At 37.7% G+C, this 25,531-nt stretch overlaps 1 protein-coding gene across 5 annotated transcripts in view; it reads left to right on the forward strand.

Moving 5' to 3' along the window:
- The window catches only part of LOC115209142 (tyrosine-protein kinase SRK2), a 583,066-nt gene that overhangs the window by 504,158 nt on the left and 53,377 nt on the right, over positions 1 to 25,531 (forward strand). For all 5 annotated transcript variants that reach the window (XM_036501496.1, XM_029777304.2, XM_029777305.2 and 2 more), the window contains one exon: positions 11,433 to 11,877. In XM_036501496.1, the coding sequence (XP_036357389.1) occupies positions 11,444 to 11,877 (434 nt within the window). In that variant the 5' untranslated portion in view covers positions 11,433 to 11,443. The remainder of the gene's footprint in view (positions 1 to 11,432; positions 11,878 to 25,531) is intronic.

The raw sequence follows: 25,531 nt of genomic DNA on the forward strand, positions 1-25,531 counted from the left end.
GTCTCAGGTGGGTTGGTATGAAAAGGGTTAATAATATGAAGTAACTAGTTTTAATCATGAAAAACTTTAAATTAAGTTTGAAATAGTCACCACCATAAAGCAGCAACATACTTGTCAAGGAATTGGTTCAGTACTAAATCATTGATCATTTTCTTGATATTGATTCTCATTATAGTTAATTGAAGCCAGACCAGCTCAGAGACTTTATGAAAGAGGGAGCAGGATGTCAGCTGGAAAACACACTCATTATATTTTAAGAGAGAAACTATCACCTCGGCTACTCCATGCTTTCCTAGTTATCTTTCTTTGCTTTGTTCCATTATTTAGTCAGTCTTGTGAAATCATTGAGGTTGCGGTTCAGCTTGAAGATTAGCAGGATGATGTCTGTAGGGAAATCATGGGTTGGAAGGAAAGAATTTCAGAAGTCTGCTGTTTTTGTAGGAGGAATCATTATTTAGTATTGTGTATGGCATGTGAGGCACAATAAAGATGGTGATAAGAAGTGAGTTAGATGGAGCTGGGTGGAGATAATACACATCTTGCTAGTTTAGGCTGTTGTTGTAGTAGTTAAACAGACAGACAAATAACAATGTGGTGTGTTGCAGACATTTATTTTAAGTAATCTACAATTTTGTATATGTAACAAAAGCACTGTCCCAGATATCTAAGTCGGTAGTATGGTAATTGTAACATTCTGAGATGCACTGCAGGTTTTATAGACAGAGAGTTATCTCCCTTGCTGGACATTGTTAACAGATCATGGTAAGAACTGGGAGACGATATAAATGGTGGTTTCCTGAAATGTGTGGGGAGGAATCTTTGCCATGAGATTCCTTGTGCTATGGCAGAAGTCAGACGCTGATACGCAATGTTCATTGTTGTATCTTTTCTTCTATGGATGAAGTTACCCAGACAACAGTCTAGTCGGTCATTACTCATTGACATGCTTCCACTCCTTCCAGCTCTTCAGAAGTTTCAGTAATAACGATTGTACTTGAGTTTTGTAGAGAATTGGTGCCTTCATTACCCCTTCTGTTATCATATTTTTGTTGAAATACACTGTCTCTGTTTCAGTTAAGTTTGAAAGTAATGAAAACTTGAGTAGAATAACTGTTGTCATTTAGCAGATGTTTAGAATATGAATTAACATGAAATCTTGAAAGGAGATTATAATTTAAACTAGCTGGCCCTGTGCTGTCAAAAATGATGGCTAATTGTAGTATTTTATATATAAATATGGATGGTAAATCAAATTAGTAGAGATTGTCTTGTGAGATACGATATTGATCATCATTTGTTACTGAAACAACTCTGGTTCACACAAATATTCACATATTTCCCTTGTACATGCACACACATACACACATATACTCACACAAAGTTGAAACGCTATTTGATTTTTCTTATCAGCATTGAATGTTCACCATCCCACTTCTCATTGCACACACACACACACAAACACTCACAGACTTCCCTTTTACATACACACACACACTCACACATATACTTACAGAGTTGAAACACTGTTTGATCTTTTTTTCACCGTAGAATTTCCATCATCCCACTATCAAGTTTGTTATTACCCCTTCCTTTGTCATTCATATGTTGTGACAGAGAAAAACACGAGTATTATTATAGTCGACTACTTCAAAAGGCGATATTTGCATCGTAGAACTAAGTGCAGTTTTAGGTACATTGGCATCAAAAAGGTTTGGAGCAAAATATTTCCTGTCCTCAAAGACAAAATTTAATCTTTGGGATGCAGTTTTGATAATGTTATATATGTGAGGTTACTATAAATGTTAGCCTCATTGTCTATTATGATCTCTCATAGTGATCTTATCAAAAACTGCATAAAAAAGCTAAATCTCCTTGTGTGTCTGCGGAGTGCTCAACCACTTGTATGTTAATGTTATGAGCTGGCTGTTCTGTTGATCGGATCAGTTAGAACCTCCATTGTTGTCCAACCGAGTGCCAGTTTGGTTTTTATAAAAGTCTGGTTATGGTAAAACTATCTTTTGCTTGGAAATAGGTGAGGGTTGATGACAGGAAAGGCACCTGGTTGCAAAATATCTGCTTCAACAAGTTCTGTGTCACCCATGCGAGTATGGAGATGTGGACATTAAAACAATGATGATGATGATGGTGGTGTTTTATATATACTAAAAATAACTAACATTGGTGCTCTAGTATGGCTGCAGTTCTTGAGGTGAAACTAGTTAAAGAGTGTACCACTTAAGTAACACATTCCTGGAAAAAAAAACCCCTGTATTATGATGAACTAGGAAGATAGAGAGTGAGAGAGATAGAAAGAGAGAGAGAGAGAGAGAGAGAGAGAGAGAGAGTTACACAAACACACACATACAGAAAGACAGAGAGGGAAGGAGGGTGGGAAAGATTCCTAAATCCACAGAGTTTCTTTTTACTGCAAGATTCTCTGTAAGAAAATGGAAAGAATCTGTTTGCAGTGTAGTATCAAAGAGTTCTTAGGCATAACACTACTGTATTTTGTAGGTACTCTAACAGATTAGAATTTTCTCAGGAGAGGGATAGACATTAAAGAAGAAAAAATACCATCATCCCATGAAGCAATACAAACAGAATGACCTTGCTAACAGGACAACCTTGGAAAGTTCTTATCAGATGAAAAAAATAAGAAAGTCAGATATTTATGGTACACAATGAGAATCCTATGACATGCTTTGATGATATTTCTATTTCAGTGAAGGGATATCGTCAGCTAAGGAAAAAAATCATAGAAATAGTTGACATGGGAAGTCATTTCAGCAAGTGAGATTACTAGCTATTATTATTGAAATAAGTTCAACCCATTTGTTACTGTATTTATTTTGAGATGCTCTGTGTTTCTTTCAATTAATTTTAAATGTAACAAAGAATTTAGTAAAATAACTTAGTTATCATTAAGCTAATGTTGGGAACATAAATTGTGACTAAGGTTTGGTGGAAGATTTTAATTCAAAACTTATGGAAACAAAACATTTGTACTACAGAGCCAGAGGCAGTTTCAGCCGAGTTAGTATTGTAAGGGTTAACCAGGGTTAACCTTTTGATAGTAGTCTGTCTGAAACTGCCTCTCACTCAAAGATTCAAAACCTTTTGTTTTAAAGGACTTTCTATCTATATTAAAAGCTTCCAATATAACAAAAGACTCATGCTCTCAACTACTACCCTCATATAACAATCTATCTGTACCTCATCATACTTTGCCTTCTGTCATCATCTCACATGAACTCATCTCACTCTCTCCCAATCTCCTTTCAGTCATGAGAACTCATTTGTCTTTCTTGCAAGTTACAAGGTAACCTCATGAGTGCTGGTGCCATAGAAAAAGTATTTGCCAGACTTTGTAAAGTGGTTGGCATTAGGATAGGCATTACAGTTGTGGAAACTTTGCGAAAACCGAGATACTGGAGTCCTGCACCTTGTCAGACCTTGTTGAGTGTCCAACCTATGCCAGCATGTTAACTGGATAAATGGTGGTGGTGGTGGTAGTGGCAGTAGCAGCTATTGTACCAATTCCAGTTGAAGTACGAGGTTGTTAGTTCTTTTACTAAACAGTTTTAAAATGTTGTTTATTTTTTCCAGTTAACTGAAATATGGTCATAGAAGGGTTGAATATCCCCTATAATGACAAGTTACCAACTCTTACTGGATTGTGACATTATAAAGGGGAAAATTGAAACCTTACATCAGAAATGAAAATTCTTGAATTCTAACCTAGATTATTGACAATTAGAAAATATACCATTGTAACCATATTACTACTTCATAATATAATGTTAATAGATTTAAATAATCAAATTATACTAAAATATTTTCTAATATTATCACTTTTAGATTTCTCTCGTGGACAGATGTGAGAAAGATATGAACATTGAAACTTTGGAATAGGTCATTAGGGAGACGTTGAGAGAGGAACATGTTCTAAACCAATTCTTAACTTCTTTACTTTAAATAGCATAAATTATATTGCATCCAGAAATAATGAGCTAACCTCTGTTCAGTTTGTTAAAGAAAGTAGCAGCTGACTATTCTGCAAACCACACTCTCTTGACTAAGATAAAGAAAGATGTATTGTCCATTGGACAAAGTATAATTTTTGATATTTCAAAAACTGACATGGTCGTGTCTGGAATATTTTGCTTCTCCTGAGCTGACCTGGGGCTAAACAACATCAACAGCAACAACATAAATATGACAATGTAGAAAAGTTATTGGATAGAGCTTATGAACTTATGCAGTGTGTTATGTTTGTTGAATTCTAATTTCCAGTTAATAGTTGCTTAAACTTTGTAAAATCAATGATTCTGGTTAAGTAACTTTTATCGGTCTCACTGAAGCAGCAAAAATACAGGTTAGAGCTTTCATATGACCTCTATTATGTAACAACCACATCTCTCGATTAGCTTACAACTAACTAATTGTTGGAAACCACATGTGACATTATTTAAAGCCTAGGGCAATAGTGTCTCCCCTACCCAACAAAAATGTTATAGTTACTGGTGAAACAGTTGATCAAATATTGAAGTTCACCCTAGTAAATAATCTGGAAACTACACTTATGACCTCTCCTTAAAATCTCTCTGTAATACTTCAACTTTTAGAAATCTGGTGTATATTAAACCTGATGCTTGATATCAGGTTTAATATACACTAACTTTGTAAAAGAAATAATATTCTTAGCAACAAATAGTCACCATAACCAACCAAAATGAAAGTAAATGCAGTTATGATCTTAGTTAATAAGAGGAGTCTCACCAGCACTGTATGGGTTACAAATGAATAAATATATGGAGTTATGGTTGTATTGTTAGGCAGTTCACTTCCCAACATATATGGCTTCAGGTTCAGTCCCACTGTGGCACCATGGGCAAGTGTTTTTTATAGTCCCAGATGAGCCAAAGCCTTGTGATTTTAATAGATGGAAACATTAAAAAAGCCAGTTGTACATGTGTATGTGTATCTGTGTATGTTTGTATGTGAGTGAGTTCTTATATTTCCTCTTGTCCTTGTGTGTGATTGCTGATTGTAAACAATGGCCTTGCAAGCAAACAGAGTTGTTTGCTTGCAATCCATCACAAAAGTTTGTCTTGGTTTCTTGACATGTCTTGACATGTTGCCTGGTGTTTGTAAACAAAAGACTTATTATTCTACTGGTGCTGTGTGTTTCTAGTATTCTACATAACGATGTCCAGGCTGATTGTTGTTCCATATTGACTGGAATAGTTTAACTTCACTTGGGAAATACGCAGTAGTTGGTGTCACAAAGGTCATCCAGCCATAGAAAATTCTGTCCCAACTAACCTTCATTTGACTCATGCAAGCATGGAAAAATAAATTTTAAAGCAATAGTGATGCTGTTGCTGATGATGAAGAAGAAGAAGCATTTCCTTAAGTATTTAGTTTCATTATAAAATTTATCCCCTTGGATGCATTTCCAGCAGTTTAAGATGAAGATCTAATTGATTTTGTTATTACTTAATGATTCACCAACTAGGATCAGCTTACCTTTCCTTCCCAGGGTGACAATAATGGTGGAGTGCTACTGCTTAACGAGTAAACAAATGTGGGCCTTGGCTCTCATAATAAATAAGGGTTCAAAGGTTGACAGCAGTTACTGGTTATTTGTTAAGATTTTATCCTTAAGAATAATCCAGTGTTTATTTGTAATTTACCCATAAAAAAATAAATAAATAAATGAATAAATAAATGAAATCAGATTAATTGAGAAATTTTAATTATCCTGGGACCTATAATATTTGATTTAGATCAATGACCAGCAAGCTTCTTAATATCATTGACCCTTCATGGAATTGTTAATAACTTACTGAACCCCATCATGCAAATTTCCAAAATTGAATTAAAAAGTATAATTAATTACAAATTTTTTGATTTAAAAACAATAATTTCATCATTTTAATAAGAAATATTTAAAGAAATTTTATAAAAATGCTTAATAAAATTGATAAAGAACAATAAAATTCAGTTGTATTGTTATTGATTTAGTCAGAATATTAAATGTGAAATATGTGTTTTGTGAGTACAAGTCATTGCATTGATATATATTTCTTGGTTGCCCACAGGGGACTAAACATAGAGGGGACAAACAAGGACAGGCAAAGGGATTAAGTTGATTACATTGACTCCAGTGTGTGCTTAGCAGCATTTTGTTTGCTGTTGCGTCCTGAGTTCAAATTCTGCCAAGGTTGACATTGCTTTTCATCCTTTCAGGGTCGATTAAATAAGTACCAGTTACACACTGGAGTCGATGTAATCGACTTAATCGACTTGTCATGCTAACGATTCTTTTCTAATCTAGGCACAAGGTGCAACATTTTTGGGGAGAGGAGGGCCAGGCAATTAGATTGACCCCAGTACACAACTGGTACTTAATTTATCAACCCCAAAAGGATGAAAGGCAAAGTCGACCTTGGCGGAATTTGAACTCAGAACATAAAGACAGATGAAATACCGCTAAGCATTTCGCCCAGCATGCTAACGATTCTGCTAGCTCGCCATTCTTTGCAATGATATTTGGCTAGAAATTAGTGAGTTTTAACCTTAAATTATTGAGCTCTTGCAGATTTAGTTCACCCATAATCCAGCACCCTAAATGTTAAAATTGTTGCAAGTGTTTGTTGATCTCTTGGATAGTTACATAGATCTGCATGGGGTGGGGGTGGGGATCTATTGACCATTTTTTCATGATCTCTGAGTTAGATCAACTGATCTGAATGAACATTGTTGGAGTTATTTGTTACTCACGTAAAGTAACCATTCTTAAGAATCAACCATTTCAATAACAGATCAGATCCAAATATAACTGTATTCCAATAGACTTATGTATATGTGCTTTTGTGTGTGTGTGTACATAAATTAGCAGCTGGTAACTGTTTCATACTCTGTTGCATACATGCTATAGTTTTCCTACTCATCAGAACTCCATAAGTACAGCACATCCATCCTTAGGCATTATGGAGAACAAAGGAGAATGGAATTTCATTGGACAAACAAAATAATAGGGAAAAATACGAGAGGAGAGGGTGATCAAGTCACTTGCAATGAAGTCCTTTTTTCTATAGGGGTTTTGTTGGGAAGGAGAGTCAATCACATTGGCCCCAGTGTTTCACTGGTACTTAATTTATCGACCCCAAAAGGATGAAAAGCAAAGTCAGCCGTGGCAAAATTTGAACTCAGAACATTCAGACATGTTTGTTTTTCTTTTTTCATTTTCTCCCATTTTAAAAATCTTTTTTCCCTTTTTCTGTCTTGTAAGTTACTTGGTAATCTCGCTTGTGCCAATGGCACCAAAAAGCACCCAATACACTCGCTAAAGTGGTTGGTGTCGGGAAGCGCATCCAGCTGAAGAAACCATGCTGAAGCTGATACTGAAGCTCAGCACAGCCCTGCATCTCACTGGATCTTGTCAAGGCATCCAACTCATGCCAGCATGGAAAATGGACATCAAAGGATAATGAGGATAATGAAGATTATAATGAAACATTATTTTCTATTTTCTTAATTAGAGAGAAAAACTGTGTCCAGCAATTGTCCTTAATCTATTATAACTTCATCATCATCATCATTTAACGTCCGCTTTCCATGGGTTGGACAATTTGACTGAGGTCTGGCGAACCAGATGGCTGCATTAGACTCCAATCTGATCTGGCAGAGTTTCTACTGCTGGATACCCTTCCTAACGCCAACCACTCTGAGAGTGTAGTGGGTGCTTTTATGTGCCACTGGCATGAGGGCCAGTCAGGCAGTACTGGCAACGGCCACGCTCAAATGGTGCTTTTTATGTGCCACCTGCACAAGAGCCAGTGCAGCGGCACTGGCAACGACCTTGCTCAAATGTTTTTTTACACGTGCCACCAGCACAAATGCTAGTAACACAGGTAACGATCATGCTCAAATGGTGTGTTTAATGTGCCATCAGTTGCTGTGGAACATTATTACTCAATGAGCTGGAAGACATTAGTATGCTGGGCAAAATGCTTGGTGGTATGTCATCCATCTTTAGGTTCTGAGTTCAAATTCTGCTGAAGTTGACTTTACCTTTCATCCTTTCTGGGTCAATAAAAAGTAAGTACCAGTTGAGCACTGGGGTCAACATAATCAATTGGCCCCATCCCCCAAAATTTCAGGCCTCGTGCATATGGTAGAAGGGATTATTACTTGATGATGTTAAAAAAAAAAGGGGGCTTAGAAAAAGAAAGAAAAGAAGCAAAACGAAAAGCATAGTTCCAAAGGGTTCCTTACGCCATCATTTTTTCTTTTTCTTTTTTTTTTGTTTTGTTATTTCCTTCAAAGTAAGAATCTGTTGATTTGGATTTAATTGGACATATGATCACTTTCCCCACCTATTTTCTCCATCACTTGCTCCCACTCTTCTTTCCTCCCCCTGCAACTCCCATCCCACCTTATTTCTCTCTCTCTCTCTCTCTCTCTTCTAATCTCTGTTCAATTTTCCCTGCCACTTCAGCTGGGTTGAATCAACATGGAATTTTTTTTTATCAGTTCTTCACTGTTTTTGTTGGCTTCACTGAAAATTTGTTGCCATTGAACAACAGCTGCAGATTTTGCTTTTCATTATATCCGACCCCTCTCTCTATTACAGACTTTCTTCCTTACCCTCTGTGTGTATTTATATATATATATATGCACACACACATATATATATACATATATATACACATATACATACATATATACATACATATATATACACACACATATATATACATATATGTATATACATACATACATACATACATACATACATGTCTATATGCACAGTGAAGAGGAACACTCCATATCTCATTTTTCAATTGCTTCATCAGACAGAGAGCTGTGTTTACAGCTAATTTCTTACCTTTTCTTTTCCAAGATGTCTGATTTTCTTGCCCCTTGATCATTTATTTATTTTTTTTTTTACTTTTTCTTTGTCAGCACAGATGTTTGTGGAGAGGGTGAGAGTTGTTTCTAAATGTTGCAGTTCCAAAAACCTGTATAGGTAGCCTTTGGTTCTTCTTATATATTTATGTACCTTTAGCATCTGTTTATCTAACATTCCTGTTGTTCATGGAATCTTTTTGGTGACTTGATAATAAATTTGGAATTTTCAAGTTTGAAAGAACTTTAAGATGCAAGAGATTCTCAGACTGATAGGCACTTGATACCCCACCCCTTATCCATTAAAAACATTAATGAGTGAAAGCTTTTGTCCCCCACCAACCTTCTTTATTAATGAGAAAACGAAACAACATTTGTATATGTACAATTATTCATTCTTTGTTGTAGTATCAGATCAATGGTTCCCAACCATTTTTTACCTATGGACCTCTTTGATTTCTATTTCCTTGGTGGACCTTCACAGTCAATCAATGTTTAAAACAATCTTGTTGTATTTGTATAATTCAAAATTATCAGGAATTGTAAGGTGGTGAGCTGGCAGAGACATTAGCATGCCAGACGAAATGCTTAGCAGTATTTTGTCAGTCTTTGTGTTCTGAGTTCAAATTCTGCCAGAGTTGACTTTGCCTTTCATCGTTGCGGAGTCAATAAATTAAGTACCAGTTGCATACTGGAAGCGATCTAATTGACTGGCCTCCTCCCCCCAAATTTTGGGCCTTTTGCCTAGAGAAGAAAAGAATATTGTTTTTCCTTAAGGCGACGAGCTGGCAGAAACACTAGCATGCTGGGTGAAATGCTTAGCAGTATTTCATCTGTCTTAATGTTCTGTGGCATTTCATCTGTCTTTACATTCTGAGTTCAAATTCTGCTGAGGTCTACTTTGCCTTTCATCCTTTCAAGGTTGATAAAATAAGTACCAGGTGAACACTAGGGTTGATGTAATTAATTTAATCCTTCCTCTAAATGTGCAGGCCTTCTGCCAAAATTTGAAACCAATATTATAAATATTTTTAATATTTTGTGTATTGTAGAAATATTACCAGTTTATTGCACATAAAATTTTAACAAAAAAATCTCATATGGACCCCCAAGGGTCATGTGGACCCTGGTTGAGAACCACTATATTAGATAGATTTAATAAAATTTAAAAACCATCTCAACTCTTTTGCTATCAACTCTTTTTAGATCACTCTTGGTTCTTTGAAATAAATTTGCTTTTTTTATGTAATCGAAATTAAAACCTTCCATTAACGTTTTGTGTTAATCTATATTCCAAACACCAGTTTTGGTAGTGACAGAGTTATTTTATTCGGTTCTTTTTTTTTAAAAAACAAACAATTGAAACAAAGGCAGTGTTTTTTGATAAAAATATAGTAACAAAAAGGATAACCATGGCAATTTGCCTACCTACTTTTCAAACTTCATTCCACGCCCACCTTGTCCAAGAGAAACATTGCAAGAAGAGATTATTTTTGCCTTTGAACTAAGACTATCCATTATATGATAATACTAGTTCAGCATTATTGATAAAACATTATTTGAAGCATAAGATTTATCAACAAATGATTTATAATGAAAGAAGGAGAGATGTCATCTATTTCTTACTTTGTTGTTTAAATTTCACTACCATTAACTTTGTATTTTAACATAGCTGTTCTGGTTTAGCCCTAGGTCAGTTTCAATAAAGCAAGCTTATGATCAAGAGCATTCCATTTGTAATCATGTTATTTTTCAGTCTCAGTGTACCCAAGACCAACTACATTGGTGAATGTGTTTTTGTAAGATGGTTTTTACTTAAGAGAGATTTAACTGTTATTTCTATTCCCAACAGGTTAAGCAACCATGTCAAAGCTCTTTCAGTAGCTTAGTTTATATGTCAAGTATTTAATTATTTTTTCATTATCTTTTCACTTTCCAGATTCTTTTAAAAGTTTGAATCAAACCTAAGTGTTTTCTATTGTTCTCTTGGTACATAAGGAGTCAAAAAGCATTTGCAGGTCTCTTTCTTAATGATAATTACTCATAAAACAGAACCCACTTGTAACTACTTAAATGATTTATAACCACTTAAATCGCTATGAAGCACAATTCTAAGCTGATGGTTTTGCTTGAATTTTTACTATAGATCAATTAAAAACTCAATTGTTAGCAATTTTGCACACCAGCTACAAACTGTGTTTTTTATTGCAATTATTTTCCTCACACTTCTCAGATTTTACAAAACAATATTGTAATCATTAGTTACTTTCTTAACGAAAATTTCTCCACTTTGGTGTTAATCATTTAGACATAGTGTAATTTTAACCTGACACTTAATTTATCCATTGTTATTTTTTCTTGTTCCTTCAAACAGACATGGTACTCCTCTAGTAGGCTTCATCTTAATGTTAACCTCTTCATTCTTGATATGTGCTTAATTTATGAACTTTTTAATGCTACATTTTGTTTGTATCATTTATTTTTTTACTAATTCTTTTATTAATTTTTTTTTTCAGAATGGCTAAAAATGGCTAAAGCTGGCCAATACACCTTAAAGGAGAAGATACAAGAAGAATTTTTGGAATGTAAAATTTGTTTTGAACCTTATGTGAAACCCAAAGCCCTTCCTTGCTTGCATTCATTTTGTGCAGAATGCCTAAAGGATTATGTTCGAAAAAATCCTGACAAAAACGCTATGCGTTTTTGCTGTCCAATTTGCCGGAAGGAGATACCAATGCCACCTAGAGGCATTGATGACTTCCAAGACAATTTCTGGCTTCTTAGCCTCTCTAATTCTTTGGAAGAAGGCGAAGATGAATGCCGCACTTCTTGCAATGGGAAAAATGCACGTAGTAATGTGTGGACAACTCAAAAATGGAACCACCAAGCAAAAAATGTAACTACAGCATCAAACCCATTGTATCCACCCTCATTCCAAGAACTAAAACTCCGTGGATTTGAGTAAGTTGTTCATAATTTTTTTTATTTGATGTTAAGAAACCATTGTTGTGGTGGTCGTCACATTTGCTTTACTTCCTTATAGCTTTGATAAAACTGAATAGCACAAGAGTACAGTTCTATATTTAAGAGATGAAGAATTATGTACATTATTTACATTCAACAGATATTTGTCCTCATCTTGTTTGTTGTTAACACAACGATTCGGCTGATATACACTCTAGCCTTCTTCAGGTGTCTTGGGGAAATTTTGAACCTCAAGACACCTGAAGAAGGCTTGGAGGGTATATCAGCTGAAATATTATGTTAACAACAAACAAGATGAGGACAAATATTCGTCAAATGTAAATAATGTAGCACAAGAGTATTGTACAAAAATGAGGAAAGTAAACAGTATTAGTTATATATTGGTTCAATCCAGTTCAGTTGTTTTGTTTTCCTTGCTGAGTCTGGAGGGAGGGGCAATGCGTATGATTTTCTATGTTGTCCACGACTGATAAGCTTGATATCATTAATATTCCATTGAAACTGTTGTGAGTCAACTCTGTCAGAGAAGACATGAGCTAGAAGAAGATTGCAGGAGGCCAATGTCCTGGAGGAGGAAGGACTGGGTATATAGGGTGGTGGTGGATGCAACTAGAGTGATAGAAATGGGGGAAGACTAGTAAGTCAGGGATGCTTGAGTGGAGGAGGTACTAGTCCAGCCACTTTGTGGAACAGAGGCCATAGTATACAAATATACTTCTCTTCTCCTTCTCCTTTAGAAATCTATGACCTTGTGCTAGTGTATGAAACCATTATTTGGGGATGGTCAAGCAGCCTCTGAGACAGTGAGGTTGCTTACTGCTCAATTGAATATCCTTAAAAAAAGTCATGAAGACCCACAATTCCACAGCTAACTCATTTCTAATATCCCTTGCACTTCCTTATTAAGACATTATTATTATTACTGCTATTCTTTTTAATTGCTTATTGCTGTAATTGTTGTTGTTGTTAATCTTGTTAATCAATTTCCACCATTGATTAGTTTTCAGTTTTCAAAAACAACATTGCTTACAAAAATATAGTAAAAATATAATTTGATCAGATATTCTTATCCTGTGATCTTTGAACTATTATTATTGAATTTCAAGAGATCAGTCATTTATACGATAACCCGAGTTTATTTAACCCTTCATAACCATATTTCTAATTGAAACATGCTTTCTATTTGTTTTTAATCCAAGAATTCAGATGGGTTTAGTAAAATATCATCATTATAGTTTTAATATCTACATAGGCACAGGAGTGGCTGTGTGGTAAGTAGCTTTCTTACCAACCACATGGTTCTGGGTTCAGTTCCACTGTGAGTGGATTTGGTAGATGGAAACTGAAAGAATCCTGCAGTATGTATATATATATATATATAGAAGTAGTTGATAGCTTCCGCTACCTAGGAGACCAAGTCAGTAGCGGGGGTGGGTGTGCTGAAAGTGTAACTGCTAGAGTAAGAATAGCTTGGGCAAAGTTTAGAGAGCTCTTACCCCTGCTGGTGACAAAAGGCCTCTCGCTCAGAGTAAAAGGCAGACTGTATGATGCATGTGTACGTACAGCCATGCTACATGGTAGTGAAACATGGCCGTGACTGCTGAGGATATGCGTAAGCTTGCAAGAAATAAAGCCAGTATGCTCCGATGGATGTGTAATGTCAGTGTTCATAATCGTCAGAGTGTAAGTACCTTGAGAGAAAAGTTGAACCTAAGAAGCGTCAATTGTGGTGTGCAAGAGAGACGGCTGCGCTGGTATGGTCATGTGACGAGAATGGCTGTAGATAGTTTGTGCAAAAGTGCTACACCCTAGCAGTTGAGGGAACCTGTGGAAGAGGTAGACCCAGGAAAACCTGGGACGAAGTGGTGAAGCACGACCTTCGAACTTTAGGTCTCACCAAGGAAATGACTAGAGACCGAGACCTATGGAAGTATGCTGTGCGTGAGAAGACCCGGCAAGAGTAGTCAGGCCATAACCCGTGGCCCCTACCTGGGACGTAGTCAGTCCACCTGTGCATACCTTCCTTCTTGTGACACTTGTGAAGACCTGTTGAGGCAAGTGAAAGTGAAAATCAAAATAAAATAGATGATCATCAATGGAATTTGTATCTTTGTTACCAGTGCCGGTGGCACACAAGAAAACCATCCAAACGTGGCCGTAGCCAGTACCGCATCGACTGGCCTCCGTGCTGTGGGCACATAGCAAACACCATCCGATCGTGGCCGTTCGCCAGCCTCATCTGGCACCTGTGTCGGTGGCACATAAAGACACCATCCGAAGACCCGGCAAGACTAGTCAGGCCATCACCCGTGGCCCCTACCTGGGACGTAGTCAGTTCACCTGTGCATACCTCCCTTCTTGTGACACTTGTGAAGACCTGTTGAGGCAAGTGAAAATCAAAAAAATCAAAACAAATCGAAATAGATGAATATCAATGGAATTTGTATCTTTGTGGTACCAGTGCCGGTGGTACACAAGAAAACCATCCGAACGTGGCCGTAGCCAGTACTGCATCGACTGGCCTCCGTGCTGTGGGCACGTAACAAACACCATCCGATCGTGGCCGTTCGCCAGCCTCATCCGGCACCTGTGTCGGTGGCACATAAAAACACCATCCGAAGACCCGGCAAGACTAGTCAGGCCATAATCCGTGGCCCCAACCTGGGACGTAGTCAGTCCACCTGTGCATACCTTCCTTCTCGTGACACTTGTGAAGACCTTTTGAGGCAAGTGAAAGTGAAAATCAAAATAAAATAGATGAACATCAATGGAATTTGTATCTTTATGGTACCAGTGCCGGTGGCACACAAGAAAACCATCCGAACGTGGCCGTAGCCAGTACCGCATCGACTGGCCTCCGTGCTGTGGGCACGTAACAAACACCATCCGATCATGTCCGTTCGCCAGCCTCATCAGGCACCTGTGTCGGTGGCACATAAAAACACCATCTGAAGACCCGGCAAGACTAGTCAGGCCATAACCCGTGACCCCTACCTGGGACGTAGTCAGTCCGCCTGTGCATACCTTCCTTCTTGTGACACTTGTGAAGACCTGATGAGGCAAGTGATCAAATCAAAACAAATCAAAATAGATGAACATCAATGGAATTTGTATCTTTGTGGTACCAGGGCGGGTGGCACACAAGATAACCATCCGAACATGGCCGTAGCCAGTACCGCATCGACTGGCCTCTGTGCTGTGGGCTCATAACAAACACCATCCGATCGTGGCCGTTCGCCAGCCTCATCTGGCACCTGTGTCGGTGGCACATAAAAACACCATCCGAAGACCCGGCAAGACTAGTCAGGCCATAACCCGTGGCCTCTACTTGGGACGTAGTCAGTCCACCTGTGCATACCTTCCTTCTTGTGACACTTGTGAAGACCTGTTGAGACAAGTGATCAAATCAAATCAAATCAAAATAGATGAACATCAATGGAATTTGTATCTTTGTGGTACCAGTGCCGGTGGCACACAAGAAAACCATCCGCACGTGGCCGTAGCCAGTACCGCATCGACTGGCCTCCGTGCTGTGGGCACGTAACAAACACCATCCATCTGGCACCTGTGTCGAAGACACATAAAAACATCATCCGAAGACCCGGCAAGACTAGTCAGGCCATAACCCGTGGCCCCTACCTGGGACGTTGTCAGTTCACCTGTGCATACCTTCCTTCCTTCTTGTGACACTTGTGAAGACCTGTTGAGGCAAGGGAAAATCAAATCAAATCAAATCAAAATAGATGAACATCAATGGAATTTGTATCTTTGTGGTACCAGTGCCGGTGGCACACAAGAAAACCATCCGAACGTGGCCGTAGCCAGTACCGCATCGACTGGCCTCCGTGCTGTGGGCACGTAAGAAACACCATCCGATCGTGGCCGTTCGTCAGCCTCGTCTGGCACCTGTGTCGGTGGCACATAAAAACACCATCCGAGCGTGGCCGTTCGCCAGCCTCGTCTGGCACCTGTGTCGGTGGCACATAAAAACACCATCCGAGCGTGGCCGTTCGCCAGCCTCGTCTGGCACCTGTGTCGGTGCACATAAAATCACCCACTACACTCTCGGAGTGGTTGGCGTTAGGAAGGGCATCCATCTGTAGAAACACTGCCAGATCTGACTGGCCTGGTGCAGCCTTCGGGCTCCCCAGACCCCAGTTGAACCGTCCAACCCATGCTAGCATGGAAAGCGGACGTTAAATGATGATGATGATGATGATGATGATGATATATGTATATGTGTGTGAGTATTTGTGTCTGTGTTTGTCTCCCTACCATCGCTTGACAACCGATGATGGTGTGTTTATGTCCATGTCACTTAACAGTTTGGCAAAAAGAGACCAATAGAATAAGTACTAGGCTTACAAAGAATAACACCTGGGCTCGATTTGTTCATCTAAAGGCAGTGCTCCAGCATGGCTGCTGTCAAATGACTGAAACAAATAAAAGAATATTCATACCTGTATAGATCAGGAAAGAGCTTGTTGTGTTGAGGAAGAGCTTTTATGGCTGGATGCCCTTCTTGATGCCAACTCTCATCTCCAAGTCTGCAGACATGGCTAAGAACAATACTGTATGAACAAGTCTTTAATTCACAAAGATTGCTCAACATGTCAAGATATGTCAACAAGCCTGGACATGCTTTTGCAATATCAGTCATCATCATCATCATCATCATCATTTAATGTTCATCTTCCATGCTAGAATGGGTTGGACAGTTCGGCAGAAGCTGGCAAGCCAGAGAACTGCACCAGACTCCAGTTTGTTTCGGCATGATTTCTGTGGTTGAACGTCCTTCCTAACACCAACCACTTTACAGAGTGTCCTTGGTGCCTTTTGTGAGGTATCAGCACCAGTGAGGTGTATTTGGTATAGTTTTTATAGCTGGATGCACTTCCTAAGGCTAACCACTTTTCAGAGTGTACTGGATGCTGTGGTGTGGGATCCTGGATTTTTTTTTTTTTTGGATGTTGCCCAAAAGTTTTGAGAAAAATCGCATTTGTATGTATTCTGACTTGTGGCAAACCATATACATATGAAACAGAATTGCTGTGAAACTGCTGGAAATAAAATAACAATGTTATATTTGCAACAGTGCAGTGAGTATTGATTTACCTATGGAATGTAGTAGCAAACTACATTTGTGTATCATCATTGGCATCGTTTAACATCCGTCTTCCATGCTAGCATGGGTGGAATGGTACCACAAGAGCTGGCCAGGCCAAAGCCTGCACCAAACTCCTGTGACTGTTTTGGCAGGATTTTTACTGCTGGATGCCTTTCCTAACATCAACCCTGCAGCAGAGTGGACTTAGTGCTTTATCATAACTTAATAACATGGAAAACAACAAAACCATTATTAAAGTTCAAGCTCGTATTTTCAAAATTTGTTCCTGATATTTTTGGCATCGGCTTGGCTAGAAAGAGTGTTGCCCGGGCAACTAGGGCAACACCCCCTGCATCCGCCACTGTAAGTGAATGACACCATCCGTATGAACAGTGAGACCTTTGTTAATAATCACTGAATACATGTGATGACGAAGGGAAATCTGAACACATTTGCAAAAACACACATTCATATACATTTGCATATGGAGTTAAGTATACATCAGACTTCTTCTAGTTTCCATCTCCTGAATACACTCATAAAAATGTTATTAACCTGAGGGTACCATAGAAGTCTTTTACCCAGGGTGCCACACAATGGGACTGAACTTAAAACTGTGTGGTTGGGAAGTGAAATTCTTTACCACACAGCCATGTCTGGGCCTACAAAGATTTAGTAAAATAATTTTGTCCTAATTAAGCTGGTGTTTGAGGTACATAGCTTAGCAGAATCTTCTTAAAATTGATGGGAGTTTTTTCTTAATTTAAATTTGAACATATTAATAAAAGAAGTGTTGTATACAGAAATTAGAATCAGAAGCAGTCCATAGTGAGTTGGCATCAAAAGGGTCAATCTTTAAAAAATTGTTTCTTTGATTTATTTTTTTTTTCTATAAAAATATGTTAATTGGCTTAAAAAATAGTCTGTTATTTTTTTCCTTGAAAAATGCGGCTGTTATGTAGAGTATGGTACATTAAAAAAACAAAATATGGCTGTTTGCTTGGTGTATGATGCAAATTTCAGATATAACATTCAATGGATTTCTTTGATAAAGGGCAATAAAACTACTTTGGTTATGGAGATAGAGGAAAATGCCTGACTATCAGATAGAGACAAATTTATATCAATTCTGATCATTTTGTGCTTAGAAGGCATTCATTGCACTTAGAAGCATTACTCCACTCCTATACATGCACACGCATGCACACACGCACACACATACACACTATTATATATCTAATTCTCTTTCACTGAGTCTGTCATAAAACAGTATTTTAGCTTTTTTTGATGTTGTAGTTTGTTTTTCTCTTTTCAAATAAAGATTCAATGTGTGCTTAAGAAGCTTGCATTCCCGAACCATTTGGTTCTGAGTTCCATCCTTCATGTGGCACCTTGGGCAAGTGTCTTCTACTATAGCCTCTGGCTGACCAAAGTCTTGCGAGTGGATTTGGTAGGCAAAAATGGAAAGATGCCTCCTCATGTGTGTGTGTGTGTGAGTGTGTGAGTGTGTGTGTGTGTGTGAGTGTGTGTGTGTGTGTGCACGTGTATGTGTGTGAGTTGTCTTCAATAATCATGACATCACATGATTATTGTATACAAGTGTCACTTTATCTGTGTCATAAACCCCCTCCACTTAAAAGACTATTCCAGTGGGAGGTGCCACACAAAAAGCCTCCAGTGCACTCTATAAAGTGGTTGGTGGGGTATTGGGGAGGGCATCCAGCTTTAGAAACCATGCCAGAACTGACAATGGAACCTGGTGCTGCTCCTGGCCATACCAGCTCCTGTCAAACCACACAGCTCCTGTCAGCTTGGAAAACAGATAGTAAGTGATGACGATGACGACGCAATCCCTATTGCTCATCCCCACTTTTTTTCCCCCTTCTCTTCTTCCCAAAAAGAAAAGCTCTACTTTGTATTTTGTCCCTTCTGTGTTTAGCCCTGCATGGCCAATAAAGAAATCTATTATCATTATTATTATTATTGTGAAGGTGCATGGCTCAGTGGTTAGAGCATAGAGCTTATGATCATGAGGTTGTGAGCTCGATTGCCAGACCGGGCTGTGTGTTGTGTTCTTGAGCGAGACACTTTATTTCATGTTGCTCCAGTTAGCTGTAGAAATGAGTTGCGACATCACTGGTGCCAAGCTGTATTGGCCTTTGCCTTTCCCTTGGATAACACTGGTGGCATGGAGAGGGGAGGCTGGTATGCATGGGTGACTGCCAGCCTTCCACAAACAATCTTGTGCCTCGGAGGGTAACTTTTTAGGTGCAATCCCATGGTCATTCATAACCAAAGGGGGTCTCCTCCTCCTTTTATTATTATTATTATTATTATTATTATTATTATTATTATTATTATTATTATTATTATTATTATTATTTAGGGCAATCATTATGCAGTGCGCTGGCAGAATCATTAACATACTGGGCGAAATGCTTCACAGCGATTCTTCTGTCTTTACATTCTGAGTTCAAATTCTGCCAAGGTCAGCTTTGCCTTTCATCCCTTCAAGGTTGATAAAATAAATACCAGTTGGACTCTGCAGTCAGTGGTATGGCCCAGGGCTGCACCCTTCTTCCAAATTTCAGGTTTTGTGCCTATAATAGAAAGGATTTAGTACAATTATTGAATCAAAGTTGTTTCTTATTAACACTTTTGTTTCCGTATTTACTTTGAGATGCTCTATGTTTCTTTCAATTAATTTTAAATATAAGAAAGAATTTAGTAAAATAACTTAGTTATCATCAAGCTAGTATTAGGAACATAAATCGGGACTAAGGTTTGGTGGAAGATTTTAATCCAGAACTTATGAAAACAAGACATTTGTACTACAGAGCCAGAGACGATTTCAGCCAGGTTGGTACCAGAAGGGTTAAATTAATCCTTTGTTAAATTAATCATTTGTTGACCCTTTCGTTACCATATTTCTGTTGAGATGCTCTATGTTTTTTTTTTTCCTGTTAATTTTAAATATAACAGAATTTAGTAAAATAACTTAGTTATCATCAAGCTAGTGTTAGGAACATAAATTGTGACTAAGGTACGGTGGAAGATTTTTATTATGAAACAAGACATTTGTACTACAGAGCCAGAGGTGGTTTCAGCCAGGCTGGTATCAAAAGGGTTGAAGGAGGGTAGGGATACAGAGGAGAGATAATTTCAAACCAAATTATGTTTTGGGCTCAAGGCCAGCAAGTTCAGGTGAGAGGTAAGTCGATTCTGTCAACCTCAGTGCTTGAGTGGTACTCAACATTTTGCCTGATGTGTTAACAATTTGCCAGCTCACTGCTGTGCAGAAGAGAGATAGTTGACAGCATGGATGACTACCTTGTGACCACTTACTCTTTTACTTGCTTCAGTCATTTGACTATGGCCATGCTGGAGCACTGCCTTTAGTTGAACAAATCAACCTCAGGACTTACTCTTTGTAAGCTTAGTTGTCAAGCGATGATGGAGGGACAAACACAGACACAGATACATATGTACATAAATATGTGTGTGATGGGCTTCTTTCAGTTTCCATCTACCAAATCCACTCACAAGGCTTTGGTTGGGCCAAGGCTATAGTAGAAGACACTTGCCCAAGGTGCCACACTGTAGGACTGAACCTGGAACCATGAGGTTGGGAAGCAAGCTACTTACCACACAGCCACTCCTGCGCCTTGTCCAAATGTTTTGCAAAATACTTCTGTGCAGATGCCCTGACCTATCACATTGATAGTTTAAATGATGTTAGTATTTATCTTCTCTGTCAGAAGTGACTTTACTTTCTATTTCTTGCAAATTAATGAAAACTAAAAAGAAAATTGTAAAAACATAATTAAAAAAAAATAAGCAGTGACAAAGTAATGAAAATTTCTGCTCATGTACAACTGGAAAAGTATAAGAAGTGATAAAAGTTTAGGAAAATAAAAACATATTGGTTTTGATTTCTGAGAAGCTGAAGTGGAAAGATTTATGTCTCAGGAGTGTTGGATTTTTTTCATGATAGAAATTATATTTTCAAATTTGTACACTAAAATCAGTCAATATAGGAGAGAGAAAGAGAGAGAAAGAGTGGGGTGAGAGAGAGTTCTTCTCCAACATTATTCCAACCAGTGAACAAATTCTCTGGAGATTCAAATAATAAATTTACCACTTGCCAATTGCTAAAACTTCATAATATTCCCAGACAGATTGAAAGAACAAGTTAGGTGAGTGTCATGATTTAATTATGAAGTTGACTTTTGTGAAAATTTGTGTTTTGTTAATGGAGTTAAGGAAATCAAAATTCTGACGTCCTTAGACTGGATTCCATGCTATTCTCTTACAATTATTTTAGACTGGGGTGTGGTTAACACACTTAATAGTCTTAACTACTTAGCAAATAGGACTTTGTTACTACAGCTAGAGATTTAGTAACTTAATTTGGCCAGGCATGTGATGTAGGCATTCTGATTAATTAAGAGTGTGTTTTGATTTAGAAGGTGGTAATGTATTTTGATCATGAACCAGAACATACACATGCATGCGTATGCTCACACACACACACACATATGTGCGTGTGCACACCCACACACTTGCGTACACACGCACACGCGTGCACACACTAAGGGTGGGGACCCTTTAGTCAGGGAATGGTACGGTGACTGATGTGATTCTGCCAACATCATAAGATATTTTAGTAGAGTATCATTTACAGCAGGGTTTCTCAACCATTTATTTACCTATGGACCCCACTTTGATTTTTATTTTACTCAAGTGGACCTTCTTGGCCATTCATCATCATCACCATTTAACATCTGTTGTCAATGCTGGCATGGGTTGGATGGTTTGACCAAGGCTGGCACGCTGGAAGGCTACATCAGACTCCAGTCTGATTTAGCGTGGTTTTCTATGGCTGGATGTCTTTTCTAACCAGTCCGAGAGTGTAATGGGTATTTTTACATGTCACTTGCACGACCCCGGTATCTGCCATGGCTACGAGTTTCCTTGGCTTGATGGGTCTTCCTCTCAAGCATGACATAATGCCAAAGGTCTCAGTCATTGCCACCGTGAGGCCCAACATTCAATGTTTAAAAATACCCTATTACATTTTCACAATTAAATATTATTAAGATTTGCATAAGAAAAATTGTTAAAACATTTTGTTTATTATAGAAGTATAACCAATGTATTGCACATAAATTTAAACAGCAAAATCTCATATGGACCCTTAGGGGTTTTTGCTGAGAACCACTGGTTTACATGGACATTATTAGGGTATTTATTAAAGTGAAATCCTTTTTTTCTCATTTCTCTTTTATAATTGGCAAGTATTATATTCACTTTGATAATTAATAATTGACATTTTAACACCAAGGCTTTCATATTGATAAAAAAGAACTGTTTATTGCAAAGATACTGGCCTGTTTCTATGATAGACTGCTAAGTTGTTTGGCTGTTAACATAAATATTGATCCATTGGGGGATCAGAACCATCAAGTCATTTTATGTTTCTTCAAGGGGTGGGGATTGGGGTATCCCCCCCTCCTGCCTAGAAATTTGAAATTCCTTCTTCTTGATTTGTAAGTTTTATATGTTGACTGTGCTAGATTATTTCTCAATTTCTAGCAGAAAAAGTAATATATACATACATACATACATGTATGTATATATATATATATATATATATATATATATATATGCACACATACTAAAATAGTGCTAATAGTTCCTATAAAATACCATATCTTGGAACTATTTTATGGTAATTGAATCAATTATCGTAAAATATCATCATGAACTTGCATTTAGTTAATAGCTGTCAAAATCTGATTTCAAAGGTCTAATGCATTCTGATTCATTGTGAAATACCAACTGTAGAATTTGGTTTACTAAAAATTAATAGGAGGCATAGCTTGTATAGGTTATGACATTCACAACAACAGGGAGATATGCCATTTATTTCTTGAAATGGGGAAAAAAGGAATTTTTTGCATGGTATTCTTTTTAATCTGGAAAAAAAAAAGAATAAATAAAAAAATAAAAACGTAATAAATCCCGAATCAAACCATCAACTTTGGTACAAAATCTTGATGCATTAATTGGTATAGAATTTGAGAGAAAGGAAACAGCTTTTAGTTAGTCACTTATGTAGCCAGATCCACTAAGTCAAGTTTTCAACTAAAAAGATATGTTTACTTCGGAGAATATTATATAAACAGGCTATATGTATGTATATGTATCATTATCATCATCATCATCCAGCGTTTTAAATCTGGGCTTTGTCCCTGTTAACAGGGGTGGCTAGATCTACCTCAATGCCATAGCAACTGAAGTAGGCAGGTGCAGCCCACCCCAACCTTTGGGCTGGCTGGTGGCCAGTCTCCTTTGCTATCATGAGGCTCTTTTGAAGCTGGATTTTCTACCGGGAGCATGCCCTTGCTTACCCTAACCTCAGTCTCTAGACATGGGTGGTCCTGAGACCGAAGCATCTACCACAATTTTTAAGAAATGTGGCGGAAAACTTGCTCAGGAAGGCAGGGACACTACTCCCTGAGACCCCTTTTGCAGCACCCCTATGTATACATATGTATATATGTGTATATATAGATATCTATATCTATCTATCTATCTATCTATCTATCTATCTATATATATATATATATATCCATCTATCTATATATATATATATATATATATATATATATATATATATATATATATATCCATCTATATATATATATATATATATATATATATATACTTCTAATATAGGATAAAATTTATTTCAAAAATTTCATCAAAGTGGCCAGCATATTAAAAATACCTTTAAAGGTGAAAACTATAAACAATTATAAATAAAGGCAAAAGATAAAAGATATCTATGCCAATATGTTGAGAATAGACTTTCAATCGTCAATCACCACAAATACACAAATGTATATACAAATGGCTTACATACATGTTGCTGTGTTGTTAGGAAGTTTGCTTCCCAACCATGTGGTTTCATGTTCAGTCCCACTACATGGCATCTTGGTCTAGTCTCTTCCACAATACTCCTGGGCCAATCAGTTTTGTGAGTAGGTTTGAACTAAGGATCTTTATTTCTAAACTGACAGTAATAACATTCCCTCTGGCACCCCACCACTGACATATTTTTTCTTCTTGGCTACTCTATCCACCCTTATATAATGCAGGTACCATGTATCTCCACTATAGCAAGCCTTTTGACACAAACCCAACCGCTCTCATCTCAAATAACCCCCTGCCAAATTAGTTGCAAGGAGTGAGGGTCCTTTATATGTTATAACTGGTTTATATTAAAGAATGAAGATATTATGAGTCAGTATAGTTTTACCAATTCTGACTCTAACTCCAGTTATCACTTGTTTCTGACTCCGACTCCACGACCCTGAATCTGAGTTGACAACTTTGAATCTGACTCCACAGCCCTGGTAGAAACTATGCCAAAGCTGACACTGGAGCTGAACACAGCTTTGTGGCTTACCAGCTCCTGTTAAACCATCCAACTCCTGCCAGCATGGGAGACAGACATTAAATGATGATGACGATAATGTTTCTCAATCCAGTATTTGCTTTACTATGTATTTCTCCAGAAATAAGACATTTGATAGTGATCTAATCAATATCTAGCTAATCAAAGGCGGAGAGCTGAGCATGTCGGGCAAAATGCTTAGTGGCATTTCATCTGCTGTTATGTTCTGAGTTCAAATTCCACCGAGGTTGACTGTTCCTTTCATCCTTTGGGGTCAGTTAAATAAGTACCAGTTACGCACTGGGGTTGATGTAATTAACTTAATCCCCTTGTTTTTTCCCTCTATGTTTAGACCCTTGTGGGCAGTAAAGAAATAAATATGTTGCTTTACTATGTATTTCTCCAGAAATAAGACATTTGATAATGATCTAATCAAAGGTGGTGAGCTGGTGGAATCGTTACCATGCCAGAAAACCCACTTAGCTGCATTTCTTCTGACTTTATTTTGAGTTCAAATGGTGTTGGGGTTGGCTTTGCTTTTCATCATTTCAGGGTTGATAAAATAAGTACTAACTGAACACTGGAATCAATGCAATCAAAATACGCCTCCCCTGAAATTGCTGGCCTTGGACCAGAATTTGAAACCAATGTTTAGCTAATTGAAGCAGTAGAGAAGTAAATATTAATAAATAAAAGGAAAAAAGTGAAGTTTTTCTTTCTGAAAATGGGATTAAAAGTTCTAACTAATTCTCGTATTATAATATATATTTCTTTATTGCCCACAAAGGGCTAAACATAGAGGGGATAAACAAGGACAGACAAAGGGATTAAGTCGATTACATCGACCCCAGTGCGAAACTGGTACTTTATTTATCGACCCCGAAGGGATGAAAGGTAAAGTCGACCTCGGCGGAATTTGAACTCAGAACGTAACGATAGACGAAATACCGCTAAGCATTTCGCCCGGCACGCTAATGAGTCTGCCAACGCCTCGTATTATAATATAATGTATTTAACCACCTCAATCTAACTTCAATTTTTAATGAATATAGAAATATATT

The sequence above is a fragment of the Octopus sinensis genome, linkage group LG3 (assembly GCF_006345805.1).
Source record: "Octopus sinensis linkage group LG3, ASM634580v1, whole genome shotgun sequence".
Lineage (NCBI taxonomy): Eukaryota > Metazoa > Mollusca > Cephalopoda > Octopoda > Octopodidae > Octopus > Octopus sinensis.